Source organism: Alligator mississippiensis, chromosome 2 (assembly GCF_030867095.1).
Source record: "Alligator mississippiensis isolate rAllMis1 chromosome 2, rAllMis1, whole genome shotgun sequence".
NCBI lineage: Eukaryota > Metazoa > Chordata > Crocodylia > Alligatoridae > Alligator > Alligator mississippiensis.
The window spans coordinates 224,659,978-224,676,574 of NC_081825.1; the positions used below are offsets into that span (position 1 = coordinate 224,659,978).

The window sequence follows — 16,597 nt, forward strand, 5'->3', positions numbered from 1 at the left end:
GGGGCAACTGAGGCAGCTGCCCTGGGTGCCAACTTGGGAAGCAGAAAAAACTTCTCATGATCATGCCACCTGCAGTCAAAAATTGCAGCTGCTTTTGTGTGTTGCAGGTGCCCTGGGCTCCTGGGCTGCTTGGTGACACCTCTGGCTGCAATGCTTCTCAGCTGTGTCTGGGCTCAGGAGGCAAAATGCAGGTTCTGTTCCAAACTTGCAGCATATCTGGGTATTGGCTTATTCCTGTTACTCACTAGAGTTTTGAACATTTGACACATGAGAGCAAGTGACCCTCTTAAAGGCTATTTCCTACACTGACACCACTGGTTTTTCTGCTTTTTGAAAGGCAGCAATGGATTGGAGACTGGAAGTCAGGTCTCCTGCGTCCTATTTCCAAATTTGTCAGTGGCTTGTGTAACATTGGACAAGTCACATGCCTATTTCTATAGAATACAATGGCCTAGTGTGTTAATATTTGAGAAGTGCTTAGAAATAAGAAAGGGAAAGGAGCTAGAGAAGGACCCGGTATTATGTCATTATCAGGTGTAAGTGCTTCTAGCAGAAATAGCATCATGAGAATGATCCTATGATCCTGAGCTTCATTTTGCTAACTAGCAGCCCCTTTAACAGTGCTCTCTTGTAGCTGGCTCTGAGTTTGCTTGCAGGATGATCCTATGTCTGGATTTTGGCTGTTAACCATCTCTTTGTACAGGGCAGAGGCAGCAAGCCTGTGAGCTGCCACCTGTTGTTAATCTAGCCCTGGCTAATCCATTCTGCACTGTGTCAGCAGTTCAAAAGGGCACTGTTAGTATTTTTTGCCAACTTCAATTAATGTGAGATTTCAGAGGCCCCCTCTGATCACATTTCATCTGTCATGAGTCAGGAACAAAACAGACAGATTCCAGTTGAGAGGAGAGAAGAGAAGGAGTTTATTGCAAACACAACAACAACAGCAACAACAACCTTTGGATCCGCTCAGCCAATGCTGTAGGTAACTCATCTCATCTCCAGCAATTTCATTCCTTTTTAAAAAAAAAAGCACCCAGAAAGTCCAACCCCTCCCCCCTCCCCTAAACACTGTAAGTGCAATAACTTACTTCCAAAAAAAAAAAAAAATTAAAAAGAACCAAGATGCAAGACTGTTTTCTCTTTTTTAATATTACACTGTAATGAACTTGTAATACATGTCTGCATAGGCATTAAAATTGAATGGCACAAACCTCACATTGCAATATTTCTTCATACTTTTTAAAATTCATTTTTTCCCCAGAACTTTTTTTTGGTTTTTAATGTTTTTTCTTAATATCTTCTACCCCAGGCTGTTAAGCTAAAGAAAAAGTTGCGTTTATACAAGGTTACAATATTTTACAACAAGAACAATAGTATTGATTGAGGTTTGTGTTCTTTCTTTCTCCCATTCTCTCTTTCAAACACTGCACACCTAAACTGATAATATTACTATACATTGAAAACTGTCCTTCAAAATCAGTAGTATAAAAGTCCTAGCTCTATCTATCTATCTAGATATGTGGAGAGGGGTGGGGTGGAAGTAATCATGTTACCAGCAAAGAGTTAATAAGGTACAAGGTCAATCTTTTGCCTCCCTGCAATACCATTAGTAAAGCTGAGACTGGCTGCCTGATTTTCAGCATGATTCTGCTGCAGTTCCCATTTGGATTTAATTCTTAATTCAGTCTGTTTGCTTTTTGCTGTGTCAGTCAGAGCAGCAAAATAAACACAGTCCTCTGTGTCTGTTTGATTATTTTTGAAACCCTTTCCAGGAAACTACCTTTTGAGCTTAGTTTGTTTTTAGAGTGTTTTACAACATACTGCGAAGTCTGGGGGTACTCGGTGAATGGGAACACCCGCAAAAAAAAAAAAGAAGCCTCCCCATATAAATGGACACATCACATGCAGGCACATACCACATCCAGACTGTACAGTGCAATCCACATACTCACTGCAAACACAGAGATGGCATATGGGATATGCACACAACACTGCATACAAGCTTGCACATTCACACTGTACCTTCTGCACACAGTTCAGCCACCTATACGTGTGTATAGGTGCACTATTGCTCACACACCTAGATTTGTTCTTTTAAGTGTTGTTATCCAGCTACTATCTGTTGGGCCACACCTTTGTTACAAATTTCAAACCTAGGCAACAGATTAAGCCAATTTGCCTTTGCCTTGATTTCTCAGTCCATTGTTACAGGGAACTAGCAATATTAGTGCCAAAGAGATGAGACCTTTAATTCATTAGTGTATTTTAAAGGAAAGAACAAGCACAGCAGATGGTTTGTGGGCCTACTAGGAGCTTGCAGGAACAGCATTTTGGAGCCTCCTGGGTGGCAGAAAGCAAGTCCTCCTGCCTGACTGCTTCACCAGCACTGGGGTCTCTTAAGAAACTTGTTCTGGGGCAGGAGAATAGGAGGAACTTCATTCAGTTTCAGAAACTTACCATGCCCATGCCACGTATTGAGGGAAAATGCATTACTGTTCTCTCCTACCCTCCATGATCTGATTATTTTACAGAACCAGGTATTCTCTGAGTGTCATCTATATGAAACCCATGCACCCTTCTTGGTAGCTGGTAGAAAGGAGCCATTTTGGGGCCTACTGGAAAACCTGGGAGCAGGGAATATGTAAGAAATATTTTTTTAAGTTATGTAAATATTCATTATTGCCACTAATAAATGCTACCAGGTCGTTGGATAGATGTTGGTGCCTGACCACATGTTAACACGCTCTGGGAGCCATGCTGCTGTTAGGCCTGTTCCCATTTTCAAGCTTCAGTGCTTTCTCCGTGTTTCTAATGATGGGCAGAAGAAAACTGGCTGCTGCTGCTGTATCCTTTCCTCTTGGAGCACTGGATTCATGCTAGAGGGCACAGCTTCTCTGGAGTTTTCTAAACCTTTAGGGTCGCCAGCAGAGAGCGCAGGAGAGAGCAAAACACCGTTGCTGGCACTGTGGCACTGGTCCTAGGCACTTGAGCCAGTTATCCTGACCAGCTGCTGAAAACTCCCATCTCCAGTCATGCCTGTCACTCTGTTCTGTAATTTTTTTTCTAAGTGGGCAGGCAGGCTTAAGGTTGTATTTCTATTTGGGCAGACAGGCAGGCTTAAGGTTGGCAAGTCCAAGGCTAGGTGATCACAACTCCAGTTACAGAGGGTAGCAAAATATAAAATATCAAAAGATCACGAAGAGAATAGAAAAGTCAAGAAGAAAGGTGCCTCCCTGTCATGAGCTGATGCAGGGTAGGACTGAAAGGATCACCAATGCAATAACTGGGAAGGCAAAATAAGCCATGGTTGGTTTAAAGAAAGTTCTATATTTTTTAAGTTTTTTTTTCTAGTTGAAGAGTTTTTTAAAATTTTGTGTGTGTGTGTGTGTGTGCACACCATAACACACATATATTAACTGGCTCTAATGCTTTCAAGTAACAACGTTCCACCTTTCAGCTCCACTTTGTATCACTGAATTAGGACCTTGTGGGGGAATGGCACTCAGAAGGCAGCTCCAGATTGAGAGAGAGAGAGAGAGAGAGTGCAAGCAAGCAGAAGTACTTATAAGTAGCTGGAGGCGCTGAATGGCACTTATTTCTTCCAATGGACACTGCCCCCCTTGTCCCGCCACCCCCCTCTTCAACACAGCTCTTGTAATTCCATGCCCCAGAGATGGGCAAGACTGGTTGGCTATAGCACAAATCTAATGAGTCAATGGGATATTTTGTACAAGGATTTTAGAGAAAGAAAATTTGGGATTGAAATGCCATGCCAGTGTCACTTCTCTGTTTCCTCAAAATAACTGTCTTTAATAAATCAAGGCATATAAACCTTCATCCTGCAAGTTACTAATGGCTTGGGTGAAGTACAGTAAAAACTCCCATTGATCTCAACAGAGACACCCCTAGTACCCCTAGAACCTGTTCAACTTGTACTGACCTTGAGGAATGGAGGGGGCTCAGCAGCTTACAAAATCAGGCCTAAACTGTCCCATCACAGCCTTTTTAAAGCTGCCTCAGTTATAAAAAGAGGGGTTAATTTGCCTACTTGCTACTATTTCCTGCTATTATTCTGTACACCATTTTTCCTTGTACTGTATATGAAATGGAGCTAGAAGAGGTCCTTCCCATGTACCCGTGATCTATCCCGTATTGCACAGTAGTGTCTCCTGCCATTGAGGAAGGAGGCTTGTTGTGCTGTTCAGCTTTCAGCATTCAGTTACTAACAAAGTCGCTTCCTGGTCATTGCCCCTGGTTAGAATAGGGCCACGGGCAATTCTTGTTCAGTGACATATAAAGGAGGTTTTATGTTAAGGCCATTTTTACTGTGAGACTCATGAAAGGAGAAGGAGGAAGAGGAGCACAGATTTGATGAGGAGAGGTAGAAAAAGTCGGGTTTCACTTCATCTCAGGCTCTCCCCAAACATCATCTTCTAGCTGAAATGTATGGGCAAGATTTGATATCCTCCCAAATGTAGCATCTTTTTGGCAAATTGTGTGAAGTTAGGGGTATGTAGGAGGAGAGTGGTGCTCCATTCCTGATGCAGAGCCTTAGCAGGTGGACAACTACAGCTGGCTTGGGTAGTGTACTCAAGCCCTTCCATAACTGTAGATCAGGCCAGGCTTTGCACAGACTGTGGTGGTGACCAGGAGTAGAACAAGATGGGAACTAGGCAGGCAAAATGAACCACAGAGCCTGTCTGTGTCAGGCAGTCTCACTAAAGGATCCCCATTACATTCAGCAACTAAGTCCTATTCTTTTCTAGTGGCGGGGTAAGGGGAGGCTATGTGGTGGCCAAAGTATTTATTGATTTACAAAATCTCTCCAGTGCCACTAAGGTGGCTTTAAGAAGAGGTATGTGTTATCCCAGTGTAGTTGGACAATTAGGTTTCTAACTACATTCATTTAAGAACAAAATGGATGAATATGAAACCAACTAGAAATGGGCTCAGAGAATAGAAACACCAATCTGTGCAAAAATGCCCCTTCTTGCACAGAGCTGGCAACCCAAACAGAAGAGATCTGAGCTAGTACAGCAAAGCTAGAAGGTGAAACCAACCACATGAACATCACTGGCCAAGCAGGAAGCGGTGCAGAAACAAAGCAATTTAACTGTATGTGTGGAAAAGTCAATCAAGGGCTTAGATCTGGACTGAAGTGAGGGCACCTAGGGGCCTCTCCCAGGACACTGGATCTACTGTCCTGGATTCTTTTCCACTATCTGGGCTGCCTTATTTTTATTCTGGAAAGGTGTTTTTATTAACATAAGAAAGCTCAGGAGAGGGGTAAGAAGGATTTAAATTTAAGTGTGGTCTATGCCTGGACAGTGCCTCTAATACAACCACTAGAATGGCAGTTTTTCCAATGTAATTAATTGCCTGGTGTGGCAATCAGCATCGTTTTTAGCAAATAAAAAAACCCAAACAGCTTCCCATGCAAGGAACATTTTGCCACTTAGCCCTGACTGAAGACACCTTATTGCAGAGTCTTCTGGATACGTATGTGACATCTTTCCTGCGAGCACAGAGTAAAGATCCCCTTAGCATTCTACCAGCCCTACTTTTTCAAGAAAAAAATGAGCTAGGAGTATTAGTTTTGCTTATTCTGATAAATATATATTAATGCTAGATTAATATAGCCATATCATTTATATAGTGCACAGCAACAGTGAGGCACTATATAAATAATATATTATATACACATAGTTAGCTTGGAACCTACATTTAGAATAGTCCAATGTTTAGCCTCATGGTTAGATTTTCCAAAATGTATTGAAACAAGACTCCCAAGAAGAACAGAGGCCAAAGGGACACTGTTAGTTTTATACATGGGAAAATTCTGCATTACCCTGCCCAGAACACCAGTGGGATGATCCTGCTTAAAGGAAATGAAGCCTTCCTCTAAGTAGCAGAGACTGTTCTTGGAACTTGTTTCTTAATGTTGTTGTTCTCCAACAGAAAAACTCACCAATTGTCTCAAAAGAATTAGCATCCTCAGCCCAATCTATTGGTTCAAATATGGTAAGCCAAGTTCATCCAGATGTAATGCTACTGAAATCACTAGACTTGCATACAAACATAAGCCTCAAATCAACATGGAAGAAGATTCCTGGGAGAGCATGAGTGATGAAGCTATGATGCAGCTTCTTATTTTCATGAGCAGATGCACCCAACCCATGTTGATTAAATTGCTTCAGGTATGAAGGATGAGTACTACCAGAATCACTCCATCCTGTCTTTAGTGTTGTGTCAAATCTAGCAGTATTGTGTTTAAGTGATAGTATAAAGGCAGGTTTGGAGATTATACCAAGTACCATGGACTTGTTGGAAAATCTGAGGAGGACTTAGCTCTGGAGGGAGAGCTCACCCCAAAGTCAATTAATGATGCTGGTAATAAAACAAAATGGGTACATCTACATGTACACTTTAATGCGTGGTAGCCTATTTTACTGTGCATTGAAGTTTCACATAGAAAAAATGTGCAATTACACTAATGCGCAGTAAACTAGACTACAGCGCATTACACGTCACTTAAAAATTGTGCGTATTTGTTACTGTGCATTACGGCACCTAATGTGCATTTCTTTAGTACCTCACATTGGAGGTACTAAATGTAATGCTCATTAGAAAAAGCCTTAAGGCATGTGTAGATGCACCCAATATGAATTAGAGAGAAAAACCAAGAAACCCCCCCAGACTGTGAGGACATGGACAGTTCAGGAGGTTCTGCCTTTCTTCTGCACTCTTCTCCCTGCTGACTGGAATTTAAGAGGATGAGCACTGGAGGCCACATTTCCTCGACTGCTGGGGAGATGCCTGGAGATGGTTGTTACGTATGGGGTACTCTGCTATATATAACAATACTAGACATACTAATCCTGCATCTTGTGTGGGGCGGAGGGATGCGGGGGGGTAGGGACGGTTGTTGAAGGATTCCACAGATGCATCCAAGCTGGAAACCAGGTGTGTGCTAGTGCTAGAACCATTTTTCAAGGGAATCTCACTTCTGCTACAGATACCAACACGCCTGTGTTGGACAGGGCCTCCCCAACAGCTGCACTTAACTGAGTGACTGATTGTAGGTAGAAGGCAGTAGCTGCTGACCGAATAAACAGAGAAGAAAACTATCAGGCTTATTGTCTCTTCCCCACTATGGATCTCTGCTCAGTAAAGCAAACACTATAAATGTTAGCTTTTTTCCTAGGCGGGTGTGAAGCTTACTGGGTACTTCACCCCTAAAATTTTTGAAAAAGCAAGAAAAAGGACCACTTTTGGAAATCACCTTCTACTCTGAACGGAGGGAGACTGAAGGGGGGTGGGGTATAGGAGCTAACACTTGAGGTTACAGGATAAGCCTTCCAGCAAAGGTGGCGCTCATCTCTCTCCTCGAGGTGCTCTGTTGGGAGGACCACCACCACCACACCCCAAGAAACTACACAGTTCCTTGATTCTTCTAAGATTGTGCAAGACGGAAAAAATCAAGGGCAGGACGAGATGGGGGCAAAGGCACTTGCATTCCAGCCAGGATTACCCTCCCCACTCAAGCTAAGAGTTGTGATTCCTGCCTAGAGGCCAAGAGCTCTGGGGCTTCCTAGAAGATGCCTCCTTGCTGGTGCCTCTAGGCTCTGTATGGGGCAGAACAAATGGGATGAGAAATAATGATACCTTAACAACTTTGTATGAGGGGAAGAAAAATCACCTGGAAATGACTGGCAGCTCTAGCTCTGTGGCAAGTTAGATCTGGTGTCAGAAAAGGAGCAGGGAGAAAAATGCCCTGGTCATTGGCAACGTGAGTATGGCAGCAAGAGAGTGTCCTGTGGTAGAAGGAAAGCCAAGTCTCTTTGGGAGAGGTGAAACTCCGCACCTTCCTTTTATCCCACCTGATCCCAGGAACCTGGGAGCTGCCCATGTGTATGCCTGTAACACTCCTCTTACGGTAACATATGTACTCTACATGCCTAGGGTAGCTAAAAGTGCTGCACGCAGATCTCCAAGGAGGCAATGGCTGTCTTGAGTCCAAGCGGATGGATTTATTTGGTTGTCCCCATTTGCTCTATCAGTGTCTGCAGGGCGTTGGCCGCAGCTCTGTCATGTCGCCCAGGAGATGGCAGCACTGTGCTCCTTTGCCTTCATCCTCAGGGCTGCGATGCTGGAGGTCTTGCGGTCCGGCTCACTGTTCAGCTCGTAGCCATTGAGGCCCGGGCTGATCCCAGCAGTGCCAAACAGACTGCCCATGTGAGTCTGTCCCACGTGGCTGCCTGGGCTGGAGACGCTCAGAAACTCGGAGACTCCACCGGCCGCGTGGGGGTGAGCATGGGGGGACATGCAGGAGGGCACCGTGTCACAGGGGACCACGCAGGCAGGCACAGGAGAGGCAGCACCATTGTTCCCAATCCAGGATGGGTTCTGGATCTGGGGTAGGAAAAGAAACGTCAGCACTAGCTCACACAGGAGGCTCTTGGCTGGACTGGTGACAGCCCTGCAGAGGGAAGAACAGGTACAGCACAGGAAGGAACAGTGCAGGCAACTTCCACACATCTCCCGTCTGCTAGTAAACCTCAACCCTGACCCATAGAGGGAACCTTTAGAGGCAAGGGAGGCAGTCAGGGTCTATGGCCCATGACCCATCAGTCTTCCAGCTAGCACTGTCTTTTGGGAAGCCAGCCAATGTCAACTGTAGTATTGCACATAGCTACAAAATGATGGAGTGGGAACTACCGACTCATTTCACAAAGGCCCATCTGGTAACCTCTGCCAACCCAGCCTAGGTTTGAAGCAAAGACCAGCAACAGAAAGGCACCTTGTCCATTCATCTTTAAATATCTTGCAGTGCTACTGGATATGATATCTTGGGGACGGTTCAAAACTGCTTCCATGGCCCCTAAAACACTCAGGAACAGATTCACCAAGACTTCTAGGCATTTAGTTTCAATGGCAATTAGGCTGCCTACACAAGACCTTTGTAGAGCTGGGTACTGGTACCTTGTGGTTGTTGGAATTGTTAGTTTAAAACAACAACTGCATTACAGATATGGAAGTGTTAAAACATAAATGCTACCAGCAGCCCTCTCCTGTCAGGAGACTTTCCTGGGTTGGCTACATGCGCCTCAGAATGCAAAGCCAGCAAACTAAGCACAAGTAACTACCGGAAAAGGGAAAAGTGTATGAGCAGAAGGGAAGAACTCCTGGGGACTAAATCCAGGCCCACATCCAAGAAAATTTTCCAGAGACAGTGTGTGAGTATGGACTAATCTGGCCCACAGCCTTGGGGAGTTTTGGCAATGTTGCGGGTGGGAGAAGGGGGCTCTGTGTTACAGCCAGGTGATGGAGAACTGCTGGCCCATCTTGGACCCACGCTGGATTGCTCCAGTCTACTGCTGCAAAAAGGCTGCCAACTGCTGGTTTAGTCCAAATCATTGTCCCTCCTTGACATCATGAGACCCAACAGGGAATGTGTGAATCCACAGCCAGTCATCATATGACTGGGGAAGACAGGGCTTTAACACTGGAGGAGAATTCAGGCCACAGCATCTTGCACAGCACAATGCACTGAAAATGTGTTTAACCCTTCAGGTACTGGCTAATACCGAGAAGTGTTACACCAGGGGTGCCAAACTCATTTGGCCAAATGAGTGGCATGGGACCAGTCCAGAGGCCAGATGAACAGTATGGGGTTGGCCCTGCAGGGCAGATTAGACCAACAGACCCTCCCTTCCTCCCCACTCCCAACATGCTGTATCCAGTGCCCATGGTTTTCGCTTAAACTGGTCTGGGATTGTGCCATATATGGTACCTGCTGTGGCGGGATTGGGACATGAGCTGCACATGGTGCCCGCTCCAGCTGACCTGAAGAAGGTGCTGTGTTGTGTGGTCTCGGGCCAGCTAGAGCAGGTGCTGCATGAGGTACAGTCCTGGATTAGCCAGAGTAGGCACTGGTTCTGGCATGCGGGGGGGCCATGGAGCACTCCTCAGCCTCCCCCCTTGCATGCCAGATCCAGCACTTGCTTTGGCCGGTTGAGGACTGTGCTGCCCTCATTGCCTGCTCTGGGACCCACACTGCATGTAGCACACCCTCACTGGACTTCAGTCCTGGACTAGTGAGAGTGAGTACTGTGGGTGCTAGATCCCATATGCCAGGGCAGGGATGGAATACCAGTGTCAAGGGCCAAACAATCCAGCTCTGCAGGCTGGATCCAGGCCACAGGCCATATCTTTGGCACCCCTGTTTTAACACTATTGAGATTAATGTTCAGGTCTGGGAAAAGGCTGTCAAGCAAGAGGAGACCAGTGACCACTAGGTCAGTCCAGCTCAATGCTCCTGCTACAAGGAAATTCCCCATGTTGCAGCCCACATGAAAGCTCGACATGTTGCTGGATCCTGCCCTGTGCCTTACACAGGGAAGCAGCCAGACACGAGATGCTAAGGTAAGGAGTTCCTGCCATGGAACCCAGAAGCAGTCCTGTGCTGGAGAGGCAGCTGATGAGGTTTCAAGGGCAGCCGGGGAGAAGAAGCTCTCTCGTGGGGAGGGGGAATCTCTTCTCTATGTATACAGGGTGCAGAGTAAAGCAGTGGGAGGGGAGGCTGCTGGAAGGTGAGGAGGGTGACATATAGGGGGAGAAGTGAGGATGTTGGTTTATACAGGGCAAAGTGAGATGGGCTGTCTGTCAACTTTCCTTCCATCCTTCACCTGGCAAATGTTAAGGAGGACTCTCTGAGTTAAAATGAACACAACTATACAAGATCCTCAATCAGCAGTAAAATGCAGTGGAACCCTCTCTCTTTATATCAATTATTCCCGGAAGGTTAATTGCAACTCGCTGTCAGTCAAGTCATCCATCCATGCAACCACACTATATGCCTGTCACCTGGCAGTACTTATATAGCTACACTCCCTTTTTGGTTTCCACCTGCTCTTCCCTAGGCTCTTCCTTCCTTTGACTTCCCTTGAAAGTTGGTCTCTTCTTTATTAATTAACTAATTAAGTAATTGGCAACTTTCCTGAGAAATATCCTTATGGTGTGTCTAACTACAAAGAGTAGAAATTACTTATATGTGTTCCAAAGTTTCTGATCAGATGGGGGGTGGGGCACATCAAGATTAAATGGAGGATTCCATATGTCTGTGTAGATTTCAGATTAAATCTGCCTCAGTCAAGAAAGGGCCACACAGTCAAGGGAAATACAGTTATGAGCATTGGCTACAGGGCTCCTGATTTCAAGAAAAGACTCCAGAGGGACTCACAGCAGCCTCAGAATTGGTTACTAGCAGGGGCTCATTTGGAAGGAGATGCTTGTGCTTTACTTCTCTGCCAAGGCTTGAGTGGAAGGTATTACAATTCCCATGTAACAACTGATACCCCCCCCCCCCCCCCACTACCTAGAGCAGCTCCCTGCCTGGCATAGGATCTAATAAGGGCATATCATAGGATCAGAGAAAAATAGGGCTGGAAGGAGCCTCTGGAAGTCATCTAGTCCAATCCCCGGCCTGAAGCAGGATCATGAGCTTCTATCCAACCCATCCTATACAAGTCCTTGTCTAACCTATTACTAAAACGGTCTTCATCTAACCTATTGCTAAACCTATTACAATCAACCCTGTCACAATCACAAGGCATAGCATCCTAACCTGCCACAGGTAAAGCAAAAAGACAGTAGTGGCCAACGTCCTGTTGCTGCAAGGGCTCTTAAAATATGCTTGCAAGATCCAAGGAAGATGGCCACACCCCCAGTTTCAAAGGAAGACAAAAAATCCCCACTGTCTATACCAGTCTGATCATAGGGTAAAATTCCTTCCTGACCTCAAATGTGGTGATTGGTCTGATACCCTAATTTTAGGGGCAAGACCTTCTAACTGGAGCCTCTGGGATGCACCTCTGCAGGAGCATTGGCACATCCCAGACAAAGTCCCCAGCCTGGGCTGCAGCCAATACCCAATGCTTCTGAGGAAGGCAAAAAAAAAAGGAACCCCTGAGTCACAGGAGGGGGGGAAATCCCTTCCCAGCCCCATGTGGCAAACAGCAAAGCCCAGAAGCATGGTCTGGCCTTTGGCCAAGGAAATACAGAATTTAGATCATGGATTGATTCATGCAGGAAAACATGTCTGATTTCCTTGTTACATGCCAAGGGAGCTAAAGCTGCCTCACTCAATCAGACAGATCTTTATGGATGCTGTCTGCACTACTTGATGATCCTAATAAAATCTGGTTGATCCCAATCCTTTCCCAGTATACACTGGGTTCTACGAAAAACTTGCAAGAGATTCTGTAAGACCTGCTTCTTTCTTCGTCCAAAAGTTCTGAGCTGGACTGAGGAAGGAACATCAGCAGGACATTATATTCACCTTTAAGAAAACCCCCTTACAGGTAAGTCTCTCCTGCAGGAATGAATTGTTTATTGGTAAACCAGATTGTCCTGGATTTCTCATGTGGCCTAAATTCAGAATCATGAAAAAACAGAGCTCAAGAGTCCTCTACTGCAACCTCCTGCTCAAGGCAGGACCATCCCTGTATAAACCTTCTTAGACAGATGCTTGTCTGGCCTATGCTTAAAACCTGCCAGTGCTGGAGATTCTCTAGAACAACTGCTAAGAAGAATTCAGCCTATGTTCAGACCCAATGGGAAAGCAGGTGTGGCTCTAGGGAAGTGGATTAGCTTCGGAGCACTGGTTTGGGACTTACTTGTGAAAGGCCTCCAGTCTATGAAACTGAGCAGCAGCCTGGGATTAAAGACCAGGGCTCTGACTTTGACCTGATGGGGCTACTGAGCCACTAGTAGCTCATGTTTCCCTTACAGCTCCTTTTTCTTGTTCATTTAGATTGCAAGCTCCTTGGAGCAGACACCATCTCGAGTGCTTATCTAGTCCTTTGTACTCTCTGTCCCTGATCTAGATTATGGCCTCTAAGTGATACCATAACCCACAATTATGAATGTTTGGAGCACTCTGCTTTTCTTGTTGTGTGGGGGGAGGCAGGTGATGTGAGCTGGCAAGCATGCTGAATGGGGAGCCCTTGCTCTCTTTCTTTTTTGCCAGTGTGCACTAGCTGCTTTCAGAGAGGCCTTTGTAAAAGAAGCAAAGGTCCCTGCACATCAGAGCCAAGCGTGCAGCCATCTGGGGCCTGGATCTTAATAATAAAGCAAATTGACATTGCAGAAGAGAAAAGAGGAGCTTGGTGTTTGCCAGCAGGAGGCCCTTCTTCAGGGAATAGGTGCGTTGAGGGGGGAGTGTGAGATGAAAGGAAGCAGCAGGAGAGGATCCAGATGGAGAGGCGGTGCAGCAGGCCCTGCATTCCACAGCCCGGCTGCCCCACGTGCTCCTGTTCCACTTCTGACCTTTTGCCTCCTGCACGCTACATTTTTTTGAGGTTGGGGGAGGCGGGGAGCAGCAAATGGGGAGGGAGGTGATGAAAGTTGCAAAGGAAGATGAGAGAGTGTGGCAAAGTGCTGCCTAGAGCGTCCTCTGGTTGAAAGATGTCTCTGGTATCTCTACGCTGTGTGGTAAGGGCCTCTTGTTTCTTCCATCCCAAAAGGGAAGCTGAGCAGAGGAAAGGCCAAGCACTCTTGGCCTCAGTTCAAGAGAGCTTTCATGCGGTGCTCTCCAGAAGGGCCAAGCCTGTATCTGACAGCTTGTGGCTGGAGAGGGAGGGGGAGGCACAGCAGATCAGAGAACGCTTGAAAGCATCTGACATGGCAAACCTCGGCTTTGCCTGGATCCTGTGTGACAGAAGACAAAACTCAGTGGGATGGACTGAGAGGCTTGAGGGGCCACGCTTACACCCAGGTAGCAGCCCTATGCTATGAGTGGGTCCTGCTGTTGGGAGCTTCCTAAGAAGGGGCACTGTGAAAGAAAGATCAGTCCATCTTTTTCAATGGTACCCTGGGACTTGAGTATTTCAGCTTCAAGTGCCAGCTTTGCAACAAACTTTCTGTGTGGATCTTGAGCATGCCACTTAGCCTCTATGTAGCTCAGTTTCCTGGCTGTAAAATGGGGGTAATAGGACTTCCCACCCTCACAAGGGTGTTGTAAACCTAAATGGATTAAAGAACCTGTGCTCATGGCGGCCAAACCACAGATAGGTAGAAGAGACAAGAGCAGGGTTTGGTGTCCCATTCTGTCCTAAGGTTTGCAGTTTGGGCCTTGTTCCAACAGGGGTCCCAGAACATGCAGTTAGAAATAGAAAAATGAGTCTTTCCACCACTGCCTCGGCCAGCCTCAACTGTTTCTCACAGTCCATTCCCCAGGACTCTGCAGTCTGGGATCTGTGTTCAAGCATGTTTGCACCCATCACTGCCTGAGGAAGATGACTGCAAAGATCTTCTTGCTGGGAAGTCTTCCTGAAAGCATCACCAGCAAACCTGTGCACAGCTGTTACAACATTGTGGTCCAGAAGGACAAGCTGATGCCTAATGGCTCCTCCCGGTTTCAGGAAGTGGCTAGGGTTACAAGGGGGGATTTTTTTTTAAAGCTGACATTAAAGTCATGTGTATGCTGACTCTCTGCCAAGCCTTCAAGTGCCACTAAGAAGTAAGCCCTGGCTCCTTGCTCTCACTCCGTGCAGGCCAGAGCTTAGAAGTTAGGCAGGATAGCTGGCTTGGAGCATATGCAAAGAAATGTGCCCGACACAGAGAGACCTAGATTGGCACTAGTAGAGCTAGAGTGCTTTGGTGTGTACCAAGCAGGAGTCAATAGGTGGCACTAACTTCTCAGTGGGGCTCCTGATCTTGCCAGGGGAACAGTGCAAACATGATCTACAGGCCCTTTGCAACAACACTCAGCGGGGTGTTAGGGGTTGCAGTAACACAATGGTGAGGACAATGTAAGAATTCAGAGAGAACAGAAAATAACTAGTATCACTGAAGTGTGGCACATGAGTCACTGTCCACGCTGTTTCGTGTGGGGCTGGTATCAAACGTAAAGGAGGCTATCTAGGGCAGCCTTATATTAGGGTGTTGGAGATCCAGACCAATCAGCCCACTGCTAAGAGTAGGGGTGAGTTGTATAACCATTCATATATTTATTTGCACTGTGCTGCCTGCCTAGCTAGCATCAGCTAACTGTTGTGTAGACATCAGTACAAGGTAGGTCTTAACAGTTGAAAAGTGTGATAGAAAACATGTTGCTGTGGGTTGTACTGCTTTAACTGGCAGAAACTAAACAGAGCTAAGTTGCTGCTGGCTGTGATGGTGACTGGACCACTGCAGGACGGGTCTTAACAGAAAAAGAGCCATCTCATGGGAGGGAGGAGGAGCAGGTGCTTCATCAGGCAGTTGTTGTCTGGTGGCTGGAACTGGCTTTGATCCCACTCCCATCTGGGTTAGCCTTGTTCCAGTACACCACTGCCAGACTAGTTTTTGGGTATGAGCAGGAGGAACTGGAAGAGGCTGCACAGAGGACAAGTGGGAGGCCGGGGTGGGGTAGTGTGAGGGGACACTCACCTGGGCATAGTTCTCCGCTCGGGTTAGGAGGGGCAACTCATAGGCTGTTGAGAAATGGGTGCGGACTTGCTGCATCTGACCGAATCGCTCTCGCTTCCTCCATTTTGCTCGCCGGTTCTGAAACCAAACCTATGGGGGAGAGAAGCACAGATACCCCAGATCAGAGCGAGGGGAAGGCAGAGCTCCTTAGCAAGAAGCAGGGAGTGGGAGCTCCCAGAGCAGGAGCCTGGGGGACTAGAGACCCTCTTCCAGATAATGCCTCTCAGGGCACTACCCACAGAGCTTTGCAACAGAAGTCTCAAAAGTAGGATGGGAGGGGGTCTGTTTTAGAAGTGGGGACTTCAGATGATGCCAGATGGGGGGAATGTGATTACTCATGTCAGCACTCAAGCCTCCTAATCCCAGTTTGAGGTTTCTATGTACCCACTTATGCCCATAAATCAGTCACACAACTAACATAGATGTCCATCAGTGGACCTTCAGTGTTGGGTGAACTGACTGATTGGTTTTGGCTAGAAGCAATTTCATACCTGCTGGAATAGAAGGAATGTCCTTGGGGCAAACTTCCCTTCAGCACTGGTGAATCCCACCCAGGAACCATTTAAAAGGGAAGAGATTTAAAATTTCATCCATTCATTTTGCACCTACTACCTTGTCAGCTTTCTTTCATAATCCACTTAGACCAGGGCTGTCCAACCTCTGAGCCCCTGGGGGCCATATGCCTGAGAGCTGCACCACTGGGGTTGTATGCTGTGTGGGCTGCACAGATGTTACTCCTCTCCACTAGTACTGCAGTGTGCACCAGCATGATCCCCCCTTCCACTGCTACACCCCAGGGTGCAATCCCCCTCCCCCCATCACACACACATGTGATGCTCATCCATGGCCTCTCTCCCATGGTGCAGTCCTGGACTCTCAGCTCCCGATGCTGCTGCACTGTCTTCCCCTCTGGGGCAAAGGCAGGAAGTTGCAGCTGGAGCAATAAGGGCAGCAATAATAGGATAAATGCCCAAGGGTCACACTTTAAACCCTCACAAGCTGCATACAGCCTGCAGGCGGCCAGTTGGATAAGACAGCCCTTACTTGGGCAATGACATTAATTTGGTTGGTTTCCCTTTCTGTTTTTGGGCAGTTTCCTTCCCTGGGTATCACACAGGAGCCCACT

General features: G+C 46.7%; 1 protein-coding gene across 2 annotated transcripts in view; it reads right to left on the reverse strand.

Annotated features, from left to right (window-relative positions):
• Positions 1-896: 896 nt before the first annotated feature.
• The window catches only part of ALX4 (ALX homeobox 4), a 71,753-nt gene continuing 56,052 nt past the window's right edge, over positions 897-16,597 (reverse strand). For both annotated transcript variants that reach the window (XM_006274084.4, XM_059722770.1), the window contains 2 exons: positions 15,433-15,561; positions 897-8,412 (listed from right to left, as the gene is read on the reverse strand). In XM_006274084.4, the coding sequence (XP_006274146.2) occupies positions 8,089-8,412; positions 15,433-15,561 (453 nt within the window). In that variant the 3' untranslated portion in view covers positions 897-8,088. The remainder of the gene's footprint in view (positions 8,413-15,432; positions 15,562-16,597) is intronic.